The following is a 13,117-nucleotide window of genomic DNA, read 5'->3' on the forward strand; positions in this document are numbered from 1 at the left end:
GTGTTATTGTGCATGCTTATATTACTTTTGTTTATTGTCAATATTTGTTCAACTTTCTTTTATTTATAAAAAGGGGGTGATGTTGTGGTAAAAAGTTGTCTTTTGTCTCTTTAAGGTCAACTTGTTATTGTACCGTGCTCCAGCGCGGGTGGTGTGTGTACTTTAAAGTTAATCTGTGTCCCTGGGTGTTCTGCTCGAACTGTTGAGGTTATAGCAGTTACACCGAGGGCACCAGAAGAGCGGTTGTGGGCTCTCTGCTCACTACAATAAACCTTCTCTTTTACACCTACTTTGTCCGGATATCCCTCATTCAACACGAACCAATCATGCTTTTTCTTTAAACTCCTTCCATAATGCCTGAGACTCAGCTGCAGAGCGCTCTGCAAGACTTCATAGTTAGTTGATCCAAATAGAAAAGTAAAGCCTGAGATTACAAGCAGACACTGCAATGTGCTTTAGAGATGTGTAACCTCATTCCTGAGCTAAACTGTGTACGTCTGGAGTGTGAGTGTTTTGCCTGCACTAGGCATTGGCAACTAGAGTGAGAAAGCATAAAGCCAGAATTCTGCCTAGTCTTCACTCACCGTGCCAACTCCACCTGGGCAGAGAACTCCCAACAGCAAGCGTGGTATGCTTATTTTCTAATGTTAAAGAATTCTCAATCCTAAAATGAACTCTCATTGATGTGAAAGTTGGTAATGCCACCGGAGAGAATCGGTGTACGCCTGCCAAGGTGATAAATTGTTTCCCGTCACTAATAGCCTCTGGGATCACTTAAGGTGCAAGGCCCTCTTGAATAATTTTGGTGTACTACTACAATTTGTTTTATCCTCCTACAAATTCATCTTACGTTGTTGTTTTTGGGCATTTTCGTAAGATAGTTAACCTAAGTGTATCTAAAACAGTTAAGAGAAAGCAATCTTCAATTTTTCCTCTTTTTCACTTAATTTTTTTCCTAGATTTTTGTGTTTGTTTATAATGGCTCATACTTTTTTATTTCCATAGATTCATTTTTACCTTACATTTTTCATACTTTTAGCTTTTTTGCTTCATTACTGTTTCTGTGTACATCATTCTCCAACACTCGCTGATGATATGCATTGGGCTTGTCCGTAGCTATCAAAGGGTAAGCGAAGGATACTTTCAGGGAATGTTGGGTTTGCCTCCTAATGTTGTCATGGCAGTTTAGCCATTTCTCACATGTATGTGTGTTGTGTTGTAGTATTCTTAGTATTCTTAGTTAGGAATGTGGGGTAGATTCTTAGAATAGGAACGTGTATGTGGGGTTCCAGGGTGGGACAGTTTATGAGGGAACGAAGACATGGATACTCATCGTCTGTGATATGTTAAGCAGAGTTGCCAATAAAGAACGTTGTAATGAGTCCAAGACGACATATTAGTAATGGTAGAGAACAGGAGGACTCATGACCAAAGATTGAAGGATGTATTCAATGTTTTGAGGAATAAGGGGCTGACGGCGGAATATGGGAAGTGTAAGTTTGCTAAGCAAAAAGTGGCTTATTTAGGTCATAATATTGGTGTTGATGGTATTTCTCCAAAAAAAGAATTGTTACAGGCGGTGAGTGAGGCTCCGGAGCCTAAAAATAAGGATGAACTCCGTTCATTTTTAGGGCTGATGGAGTTTTATTCGAAATTTGTGAAGAATTTTTCAGAGAAATCTTAGGATTTGAGGGAGTTGTTGAAACAAAAGAGTAAATTTGAATGGAGTGAGAAGTGTAAACAAAGTTTTGAAGTTCTGAAAAGGGAAGTATGCAGTGCCACACCAATTAAGGGATTTGATCCAGAATTAAGGAGTGTGTTAACAGTGGATGCTAGTGGGAAAGGCTTGGGTGCGGTTTTGACACAAAATGAAGGTGGGGAGAAAGAAGTTGTTATTGGATTTGCATCAAGGAGTTTGACACCAGCAGAAGAACTATATTCTGTAATAGAAAGGGAGACCCTTGGTTGTGTGTGGGGGATGGAACATTTCAGAGTGTATTTATGGGTAAATGAGTTTGATGTAAGAACAGACCATAAACCACTGGTGAATTTGTTGACTACACACCGTATGATTAGGGCATTGGCGAGAATAGCAAGACTTTCAATGAGATTGCAGGATTACAATTAGAGGAGTAAATATGTTCCTGGAGTACAAAATAAAATTGCAGACTGTTTGAGTAGAATGCCCTTACCGATTAAAGAAGTACCTAGGAGTGAGTGGGATGAATATCAAATTGCTGTAGTGGAGGAAGAGTTCGAGAAATCGATTGGAAAAAAAGAATGGCTTGAGCATTATGGAAAAGATGAGTTGATGGAGAAAATAAAAGAGAAGGTTTTAGAAGGTTGGGGTGTAAGGAAACCAGATGTAGAAGAAGAAAGAAGTTTTTGGGAAGTGAGAAGTGAGTTGAGTGTAGAGTCAGGATTTGTTTTCAGAGGAGGAAAGGTTATACCACCGAGAACTTTGAGAAAAAGAATAGTTGATTTATGTCATGAAGGGCATTTTGGCACTGTTAGGACAAAAAAAAGAGTTAAGAGTTCATATTGGTGGCCAGGTGTAGATATTGAGGTGGAAAGAGTGGTGAGGGAGTGCAAGGAGTGTGCTGATTCAGATAAAAGCTTGACGACGTTAAAGCCACCGTTGTCACCTGTAAAATGTCCTGAAATGGTTTGGGATTTGATTGCAATTGATTTTGTTGGTCCCGTCCAGAACAGGAATGGCGAGGGTACGTTTATTATAGTTTTAATAGACTACTTTAGCAAATGGGTTGAATTAGAAATTGTCAAAAAAGCTGATGCAGAGACAGTGATTGATTTTCTTAATGGTGTATTTTTGAGAGAGGGGTTGCCTAAAAGAATTATCAGTGATAATGGTACACATTTCACAGCAGTAAAGGTAGAAGATTTTTTTTAAAGGAATGGCATAACACATGCATTGACGTCTGTGTATCATCCCTCTGGTAATGGAGCTGTAGAGCGGTTTAATCGCGTCATTAAAGGGACAATCCAAATTGCATGCGAGAATAAAATGAATTGGGAAGCTGAGCTTAAAAAATTGTTGTGGGGTTATCGTCTCACACCTTCTCTCACTGGTTTGAGTCCATTTGTGATGATGAGAGGTAGGGAACCAATCACAAAGGATAATACTGGTTGGATGGATAGTACAAAACATATTGAATGGTCACCGGAAAAAGTTAAGGAGAATATCATAAGAGCACAACAAGTGTACAAAAAGAACTATGATAAGAAGAATGACACAATGGTGGAAGAACTTGTAGTAGGAGATTGGGTAAAAACTAAGAAGTGGGGAAAAGTGGCTAAGGGAGAAAGTGTTTTTTCAAAGCCTTGTAGAGTTGTGGAATGTCTAAAAAACTCGGCTAGACTTAGTGATGGTCGGGTATGGCATATGAGTCGTATAGCTAAGTGTAAAAAAGCAGAAGAGGAGGATGTTGGGGAAGCTACAGCTATGTTCGAGGAGTGGTTGTGGGAAGATGAAGTGGAAGATGAAGTAGAAGTTGAAGAAGACAATTGCATAGAAAATGAAGAGTTGTGTGAAAAAACTTGTACAGATACAATGACATTGGGAAGATTTGGAAGAGTCATTCATACTCCTCACAGACTTAAAGATTATATGTTAGTTTAGTTTTATTTATTTATTTATTTATTTATTTTCCCTTTTCCTTCTTTCCTTTGTGTTGTATATTGTTTTCCTTAGCTTGTTCATTATTGTAAATGGGGAAGATGTGTTGTGTTGTAGTATTCTTAGTTAGGAATGTGGGGTAGATTCTTAGAATAGGAAGGTGTATGTGGGGTTCCATGGTGGGACAGTTTATGAGGGAACGAAGACATGGATACTCATCGTCTGTGATATGTTAAGCAGAGTTGCCAATAAAGAACGTTGTAATGAGTCTGGAGTAAGAGTATACGTTACAATCTGATTCTCTGTGTTTCCCGGGAGTATTTCTTACAGTTTTCATTAACCCCTTTTTGAAAGCGTATTGAGTGCTCTGCATTTGATTGGGAGAGTAATCACAGTTTTTGCAAGCTGTTCCTTGAGCCTGAAGCCGGTGGGTAGAGCAATAGGACATTCTCCTGCAGTTAAACCACTACATTATCGTTTACTTCCTGTATTTTCGGGACGCGGCTGAAACCGATCGTAACTCACCACAACATACATTTCCTAGCTTCATAGAGTGCTGAAGATCATATTTGATACCATTTGAGAGATGGTTTCATTGGAACTTTGAAGATCTTCCTTTGGCGTCAAGTGCTGTGGAGACTGGATGAATGAATACGTCACGAGGGGAGGCAAACTGGAAAAAGCTACATAAGATCAGGAGTATCGTGTGAAGCTCAACAAAATGAATAGACTTGACACAAAAGCCAAAAAGGGTATTTTTTATGACAGAAAAGAATGAAAGGGTTCGATTTCCCACTGACCTCACCAGGACAATGTTATTGGGAATGACAGAGCACACGACTCCCCGTCACAATGGCCATGTTATTATCCTCTCCAAAGTATGTCCCACTTTGCGCCAGTCAGAAATGGTTTAAAACCTTCCACAAGCAGAGGGAGCCACCGTCTTCAGCAAGCCGCTCCCGGTGTGGACATGTAACGCGAGATGCGGCAGCACACACGCCTTGTCGCTGGTAATAAGAAGGCTTGTACTACAAAAGGCCACAGGCGGCGGATCCGTGCAAGGGGCGCGCAGGTAGCTTCCCGCGAAGCCGCTCTCCGCCTCAGCGCCCCCTCCCCCTTCCTGAGGGAAGTCCCGGTGTCCCCCCTCTGCACTTCCTTCCCCACCTCTGCACTGCACTGCACCGCACCGAGGAGGAGGCAGCGAGAGAGGCACCAGCTCGGGAGGAGGCGGAGGCAGAGAGCGAGGAATCAGGCTCTGAGAACGCAGGAAGGAGGAAAGCCCAGTGCTGGAGCGCCGTGTTCCGGCCGCGGCGGAGCGGGTTTCTGCGGTGACAGCGCGGGGACGGGATTGAGACGCACGGGCCCGGGAGTGCCACCGCGGCGGGGATGGAGTGAGGAGCTGGAGAGGCAGCCGCAGGAGCAGGGGGCGGCCGCTGCTGGCATGGTGCTGGAGGCACCCAGCGCTCCCCGCCGCCCTGCCACCAGCGGAGCCCAGAATGGAGATGAAGATGCCGCCCGTCAGCACGTAAGGCACGGGGGGCAGTGCGGGGGGCGGCTACCGCGCGTGCATCCATGATGTGTTTATTAACGTGTGACTGAGTGCTCTGTCCACAGCGTCCATGCACACGCCTGAAAATAGCGAGACTTGAGGACACAGACCGGTTTCTAGGCGAGCCGTTGACATAATGCCTCAATGCCTCTTACATGCACCATGTGTCATTTGCTCACTCTCCTCCCCCACATCAGACCACAACAAGCACACCCTGCAGCGCAGGGATGGTGTGTAGGCGGCTCAGCCCCTCTGATCTCCACATGTTCCTGCTCAGGGCGCCTCTGGTGCCGCTATATCTGAAGATGGATCAGGGCAGCCAGCACGAGTCCACATTAGGGACATATGAGGCAACATTGAGTGACAGACGCCAACTTCCTCATCACAGGCTCTGCGCGCGCTGCTTTTTCTCGAAAGCAAAAATGGAAAAGCACCAAAACAAACCACCCTACTGTCCCGAACGAAAGCCCCCGTGCCGGCGGCATGCCTGACAGCTGCGGCTGGCTGCTCAGAGCTGCCTGTGTTGTGATCCGGTACAGCTGCGCTGCACGCAGTACGTCACCCGTGTTTTCTTTGTGTGTGTCCATCTGACAGTTTAATTTTTCCTCTGGGTGTTCGCGAGTGCCTCTCGGATCGATGGATAGCACTTATGAAGAGCCTGTCGCGATGACGGGCATCCCCCCACCTTCCCCGGCAGGATTGTTATCATTTTTATTGTAAAGTGGTCTCAAAGGGTTGTGATACAGTCTTCAGGCGTTCACGGGAGATAACACGAAGCAGGCACAGTCGTTCCGTTCGGGATTGACTTCTCAAAGGATGCGCCCCTGGTGCTGGTGCACGTGGGGCCCCATTGCAGTCTCTTCCTGTCAGGCTTTCACCGAGGTCACCCTTAAAGTAGCAAGTGCTTCCAGAGGGTCACTCACATGTGCCTAAACAATGGCAGGTGGGACAGGTGAGAGTATGATGGAAGGCACTTTAGAATACAAATAAGGACATTTTATGCTAACTCCACGTGAAAGGAAATGAATCCACATACACTTAAGGAGTGGATTATTTTCAGGTATGACACAATGGAGTAAGTACGAGCACAGAGATACCACTTGCTCTCCGACATACCTGTTTTACTTGGTAATACAAGAATCGTGGGTCTGAGTCACAGGGCTGCTCATATGAGTCTGTTACTCCTGTATCAGGTACGAATTACTCTTTAGTTCCCAGTCCTCATCAGCATATGTTTTTCTGTGAGTTGTCGTGTCTTACTTCATATTAAGGTGTGGTTTGCTTCCTCTTGGACCGAACTCCCAAAAGCTTTCTTTTTAGGTCGAGCCTACCTGGCTGCACAAGCTGTCTTTTTGCAGAATACCTATTGTAGACTTACCAAAACCTTACAGGGGTTTACAGCCTGTCCATTTTTTTTTACCATTGGTTGGCTTTATTGTCACTCTCATTTGCTTGTTTCTTATTCAGTGACTTTCCTTTTCCCAGCCTGTCTATTTTGTTGTCCCACAGCTTGTTTATCTCTCTGATTGGCTGGTTTCTATCCTTCCACTGCTCACTTTAGAGAACTACTTTTTTCTTTTTGATTAAACATTCTATGAGAGTGCTTGTGTTTTACAGTTCTCTCCCTTGTATGTTTCTCACCTTGTCATATTCCTGCTCCCCATGCTAAGGGCCCAATTACAAATACAGCAGTCCCAAGAACAACAAATCCACGGTGGTGGTCCAACTGCACCTTTCCGGCGGTCTGACTGCCTGATTACGAGGTTGAAAGTCGTACCGCCACAAGCCTAATGCATAACCGCCACCACAGGCAGGATCATGGAGCCCACCGGGGCGGCGGTGGGGAAAGTGGGGATCAATGGTGGCGGTGTCAATGCTGGCACCGCTGTGCTGATTATTACTTGCCTTTCCCCAGACCTGTTCATGGCGGGGACCCCGCCATGAAAAGGTAAGCGGAAAGGTAGGGAAGGGGACCCAAACAGGGCGTCAGGGCGAATTTGCCCATGGGCTGTTGTTCACCGGCTTGCAAGCAGCACTGCCATGGCACCAGCATAGGCTTCAGGCTCATTTTATGAGCCGAAGCATGCCGCTGCCATGGCACAACTGACAGAACACTGCCAGCCTGGCCTTGTTATCTTAATACAGCAGTCAGGATGCTGCCAACTTGGCGGCGTTCTCCCATCTACCGAAACGGGAGTCGGACTTCCAAACCCGTAATGGGGGCCTAAGTGTGTCACTTGTGTTTCAAGCTCAATTTTGTGTGCTTCTTTCACCCAGCAAACTTCCTGCCTCCTCAGCGATCTATGTTGTTTTCTCGCTTGTGTGCTTCTTCACTTAACTGTGTTGCTCACCCTCATATGCAACTATTCTTCTTATCTGCCCACTGCCTGTTGCTTCCATCACTTCTTCCTGCATTACCCCCAAGGCCCACTGTCTTTTTTTCTCCGAAAAATGTATTTACTTTTTGTATGGGAGTGACCAGGCAGCAACTTGCTGCTGGCCCCTCTGCCTTGAAAACAGAAAAAGTGGTTTCACTCTACTTCTTTCTTTATTTTAATATTTACCGATCCATCTCAGATCAGTAAATAAAAAAATGTCACCACCCGAATTTTGTAGGCATGCATGTGTATAAGCCGCACCGAAGTGTAAATAGATTTACTCCATTTCTGTGTCGCTCTTCATAATGTACCTGCGGATAACAGCCCCAAAAAAGTACCTTTTAGTTTGTTTATTATTTTACTTCAAAAATATTTCAGCCATTATTTCTCTGTTTCCTTCTCATGTTGCTTTTGCCCCAGTCACCACGCAACTTCCTTGCAGTTTTTCTTGGCTCCCAGCCCCCCCTTCACTTTCATATCCCTCATCTTGTGGACACAGGCCTCAAGTTCTCAGCTATGTGCAGATTTACCAGGTTTCATGGGCTCTCAAATGGCTCTGAAAGTTACCCATTATTTATTAAAGTCAGCGACTGCTCCACTCTCAAAGCATTTTCCTTTTTTTGCAGAATTTTGACTAATATTCTGGTGAGTTTCTTCCCAGTCTCGGCATTATCAAGAAATTCACCAAATTCCACCCACTGGGATGTCTTCTGGCAGTTCCAAAACCTACCTTGTGTATCTAGTCTCTACACACCACCGCCAGTAATATTTTCTTACCAGCAGCCTCTGAAACCCTTTATGATGCCTGTCTGAATCCAAGGCCACTCTCTCGCCCTCCTAATACTTACACAGACTTTTAATAACGCCACGAGTTTGCCCTCGATGTTTGCTTGTGGAAGCAGAATCATCAGTTTCGAAATTCATTCGTGCAGAATAAATGTACTATACAAATATTCTGATTGTGACTACAAACTTAACTCATTAACATAGTTAACACTGGATGTCTGCATTTGAAACAAAAAGTGCTTAGAAATGTACTATCTTGTAGTGTAACTAAGGAAATGGTTCAATTCTTGATTAAAAAATTGAATTCTCCAAATAGTAGCACACATTTTCTTTTGCAAACAAAATTGCAACGGAAGCCGCTCCTGCATTGCTTTGGGAAGCAACAACATGAGAATTCACGTTAACTGTGCCCTTGAAATCTTTGATGTATATATCAGCCAGTGGGCATCGCTTCCTCTTGTGGGTCTGGTCTCTGTTACTGAGTGCAGTGATAGTGCTCAGACACGAGGTCTCTTTGACCCATGCTCAGACTTAGTTTAAATGGAACCTCAGGCGCCAATGCACATATCAAATGAGCACTGTGCACAAATAATGCTTCTGGGGCTCTTTGAGTTACAATCATAGTATCCATTTTAGTTTCAAAAAGTGCACATTTTGCGCTAGGATACGTTGTACAGGTGTATTGTATCGAGGATCACATTGAGCAGCTGGTCCTCAGCAGGTAAATGTGTGTTTTTCACCTCTTTCTGTCGAGTAAAGTGGTCCACATGTGCACTGGTGGGCGCCACGTGAGTAAACCAAGTGACTCCTGTCTCAGGGGTGTACTGGTCCAGTCCTACTACTAAGAGAGGCTTGTGAGAGTCAGTACTACAACCCCAGGGTGCAGAATGCTGTAAATCGAAAGCCTGCATCTATTTAGGACAGGTTTACTCAACTGCACCTAAGCAGTTGCAGGTGGCGGGTGTCACCTGGCATCTCTACATCAACCTGTGTCGTTTGCGTCGGCTATATCACTTTGAATTCCCCCCCCCCCCAGAACGGTAATTTAAGCCATTCGTTTGTAGGTAGGGTGAGATCCAGGGTCTCAGAGTGCCCCCTTATGCCACATATTTATTTTTGGGCTGTAGCTTAAACCTGGACATACAGTGCGTGCAGTTGTGCTCTTTTCACTCTTTTCAGCATTCATTTCACCACTGGCTGGGTTTAGATGCCGCATTAAATCCCCAATTGCATTTCTCAGCTGCTAGCCTGCTCTTCCTTTCTTCCTCATTATTTTACTTTCTTTTGACCTATTCTGCAGAGTACTTACCGTCTGCGTTTCTTATAATTACTGATCCCTCTCTGTGTCTGATCTTCCTATGGAAGCCCATGGGGTCCCCCTTTTCAACTTACACTTCTTACTTAAGTGTGCTATGATTGTTCTGGTATGTTACACAGTTTTAGTTTAGTGCATGATCGCCAGTTACTTGGCCTCTAAGCGCTTTTGTGCAGAGTTGTATGCATGTCCACAGAGATAGGTGCTTTGAGGGAGGCACAGGCAGAGGCAATGTCCATCAACTTTTCCTCACCAGTGTGTGTGTGTGTGGGGGGGGAGGGGGGGGGAAGGGGTCTTGCAAATCTGCCTGTATTTGGAAGTACTTAGGTTGTCTGTGCAGGGAGTACCTCTTTGTGGGGGTGGTTCGTCTTATCCCCTTTCTAAACCCAAGTGAGCTGTCGAAGTGTAGCCTGTCTTGTGGAGTTTCGCCTGACTCTAGACTCCAATGTCTGGTTACTGCACTTCACATGCATTGGCCAATTACTGAGTTGCTGTTGGAGAGGTAGAAGGAATCCTTTCTCCCGAAAGAACTTGATGGATCCCAGGGGGAAGCTTGGCAGGATTAAAGACAGCGAAATGAGTCACAAAACAATACGGAGGTATACAATTATAACAACTTCAAGATTTTGGAACCACTAGGTAGAGATTAATACTTCAGAATTCACTAGTATCAGCCAAACTGACTCACAGAAATCACATTTGGAAAATTGCAGTGGTGTGAGAAGGATACTCCACAGACTAGAGAACACGAGGCGCTGGACGAGCCACTGTGTGCCTACTAGAGAACACGAGGCGCTGGACGAGCCACTGTGTGCCTACTAGAGAACACGATGCACTGGAGATGCACTGGACAAGCCACTGTGTGCCTACTAGAGATCACAGGGCTCGCTATGAGCCTGAATAGTTGTTGGGTAAATTCTCCCTAGTCCCAAGGGGTGATCGTTTCATACTGAAACATAGAAGGACTTGTAAGGAGTTTAGAGAGGGGAATACTAAGAGATTAAATACATTTCAAATCATCATTCGCCCGGAAACATAAAATGAAACAGTAAATTATGTTTGAGGTACTTTCTGTGGTTATGATACTAGACTTCCAACCTAAAAAAACAGACATATGCTGATTTCATTTGCAATTTAGTTGTATTGGAGAGAAGAACTGATGGGTCCTGTGCTGGAAAATGTCATTTCAATTAAGAATATAAATCAAGTGAATGGCACTTAGCCCATCTGCTGCACTTCCTGGTCTATTTTGGACAAAGGCCAATCAGCGAGATGGAAAAGGCAATTGCTGGTCTTATTGAGCTCTATGGCGGGACAGTTTTACTGTCCGTGGTGATTTAACCACTAGATTTAGTGGCACAGAGGTGGAAGATGAGCAAATTGAGGTCTTTGGACAGACCTGATTAATTCCAGAAGTGATATTCTCTGGTAAAAATGGGAGGGCGTGGATTGATAAGTACTAGAGCGCAAGATCCTAAGATTTGTAATTAACCGTGTGAATGACAATAGACTAGACTTTGCATCAAGAACAGGATGAACTAATTTTTAGTGAATGTACTCTGCGTTTATATCCAGCAGGAAGATACACCAAGTGAAGCCTTACATTTCTAGCAAAATTGGAATGTAAGGTTAAACCGCAAGGCCTCTTTTTGAGTTGACTGAGCCAGGCTGTGGTTACCAAAAACCAGGAGGACAGGAACCTTGTACACCTGGCCTTTGAGTATAGAGAAACTGGAAGAGATAAATGATCAAAGAAGATGATCCTTTGGATGTACCTAGTCCAGTCAAGCAATGCTAATCTGTCTTTGCTCGCTATTTAAACTGACATAAAACAATCTGGAGTGTCTCTATTATTGGTAGAGAAGAGGCATCCCAAACCACATCGTGGTTCTTCAGAAGTGCCTCCGTGGTTTGATGTTGCGGAGATACAAAACATGTAAGTGATATGTTTAAAAATAGGTTTGCAGGCAAAGACTCCTGTCTGTGTACAACTGCAATCAAGACAATAAGAAAATCAAAGAGGCGTTTAGAAATTTTACATATTTAAGAAATGTGCTTATATTGTACGGATTTGGTAACATTTGTGTTATGGGTGATCAAGAAGAAGACGCAGAATATAGTGCTTTCCTACAATTAAAGGGAATTAAGTGGTAGAAACAGATATAAATATTTACCCCTGCTAGGCGAGCTCTGTCTAGTCACTGCTGGTAATGAGCACTGAGTAGGTTCTCAAGGTATATTTGTAATAATAGGGGATTTTAAAATGGGATTATGGTATTCTTTTTATATGATCACTAAAGATGAAGTAGTCTCTGCTAAACTATCTGGATTTTGTACACATGGATTTCTGAAAGTGTAAGAACTTTAATTTACTTAAATCAATCAGGAGTTAAAAGCTTGGCTAATCACCCGATAGGGTATCCAGGTGCTTGCAGGCCCCGGAGGCTTATTCGATCAGCCAGGTCCTGAAGGCTTTTCGGAATTCTGGAGATGAGATGATGATCCGGAGGTGCATGGGGGGGCTGTTCCAGGTCTTTGCTGCGATGTGGGAGGAGTGTCCCCCACTTCTGCTTCTGTAGATGCGGGGAGTATGGGCCTGTGAAAGGGAGGCAGAGTGTAGTCTTCTCGATGGTTGGTGGGCGTTCAGGCGATAGTTAATGTCGGCGGGTCCTTTGAGGTGTAGAGCCATGTGTCTGTGGGTCAGCAGCTTGATTTGGCATCTCTTCTGTATGAGGAGCCAGTGAAGTTTCCTGAGGTGGGGTGTGATGTGGGTTCATTGGGAAGGCCGAGGATGAGTCTGGCTTCGGCGTTCTGTATGGTCTGAAGTCTCTGTAGAAGGTGTGTGCAGTGATTGCTACGTAGAGGTCACTGCCATAGTCCAGTCGGCTGGTTATGATGGCTTGTGTCACATTGCATCTTGTGTGTGGGGGTAGCCACTTGAAGATCTTAGGTAGCATGCAGAGGAGAAGGCGTTGATCTGTGATTTCATAGTGAGCTTGTTGTCAATGATGATTCTGAGGTTTCTCGCGTGATTGGAGGGATTGAGTGCGGGTCCTAGGTTTGATGGCTGCCAGGAATTGTTCCATGTGTTGCTGCTGTTGCCAAAGAGCAGTACCTCTATCTTGTCTGTGTTCAGCTGCAGGCAGTTCTCCATCCAGTTAGTGACGTTTGTTATGCATCTGTGGAAGTTGCTGCTGGTGGTGGTCGGGTCTTCGGTGGGTGAGAGGATGAATTGAGTTTTGCTTGTCCAGGAAATTATGTTGAGACTGTGGAATCTGATGATGTTGGCCACAGAGTTAGGGTTATGTTGTTCGGAGAAGTTCTGAAACTTTAGAGTTCAGTTTAAAAGTTATTTGAATGTGCATTTGCACTCATGCTCACAGCCACCTGGACAAAAAAAACAACAAACTAATTAGAACTACAGACTGGACAGCAAGGTACAAGGTTTGTGA

General features: G+C 44.4%; 1 protein-coding gene across 1 annotated transcript in view; it reads left to right on the forward strand.

Annotated features, from left to right (window-relative positions):
* Positions 1–4,578: 4,578 nt before the first annotated feature.
* KLHL2 (kelch like family member 2) overlaps positions 4,579–13,117 on the forward strand; it is a 459,367-nt gene continuing 450,828 nt past the window's right edge. The window contains exon 1 of the mRNA XM_086962394.1: positions 4,579–5,162. Within this exon, the coding sequence (XP_086818520.1) occupies positions 5,134–5,162 (29 nt within the window). The 5' untranslated portion in view covers positions 4,579–5,133. The remainder of the gene's footprint in view (positions 5,163–13,117) is intronic.

Source organism: Lissotriton vulgaris, chromosome 3_1 (assembly GCF_964263255.1).
Source record: "Lissotriton vulgaris chromosome 3_1, aLisVul1.2, whole genome shotgun sequence".
In the NCBI taxonomy this organism is placed as follows: Eukaryota; Metazoa; Chordata; class Amphibia; order Caudata; family Salamandridae; genus Lissotriton; species Lissotriton vulgaris.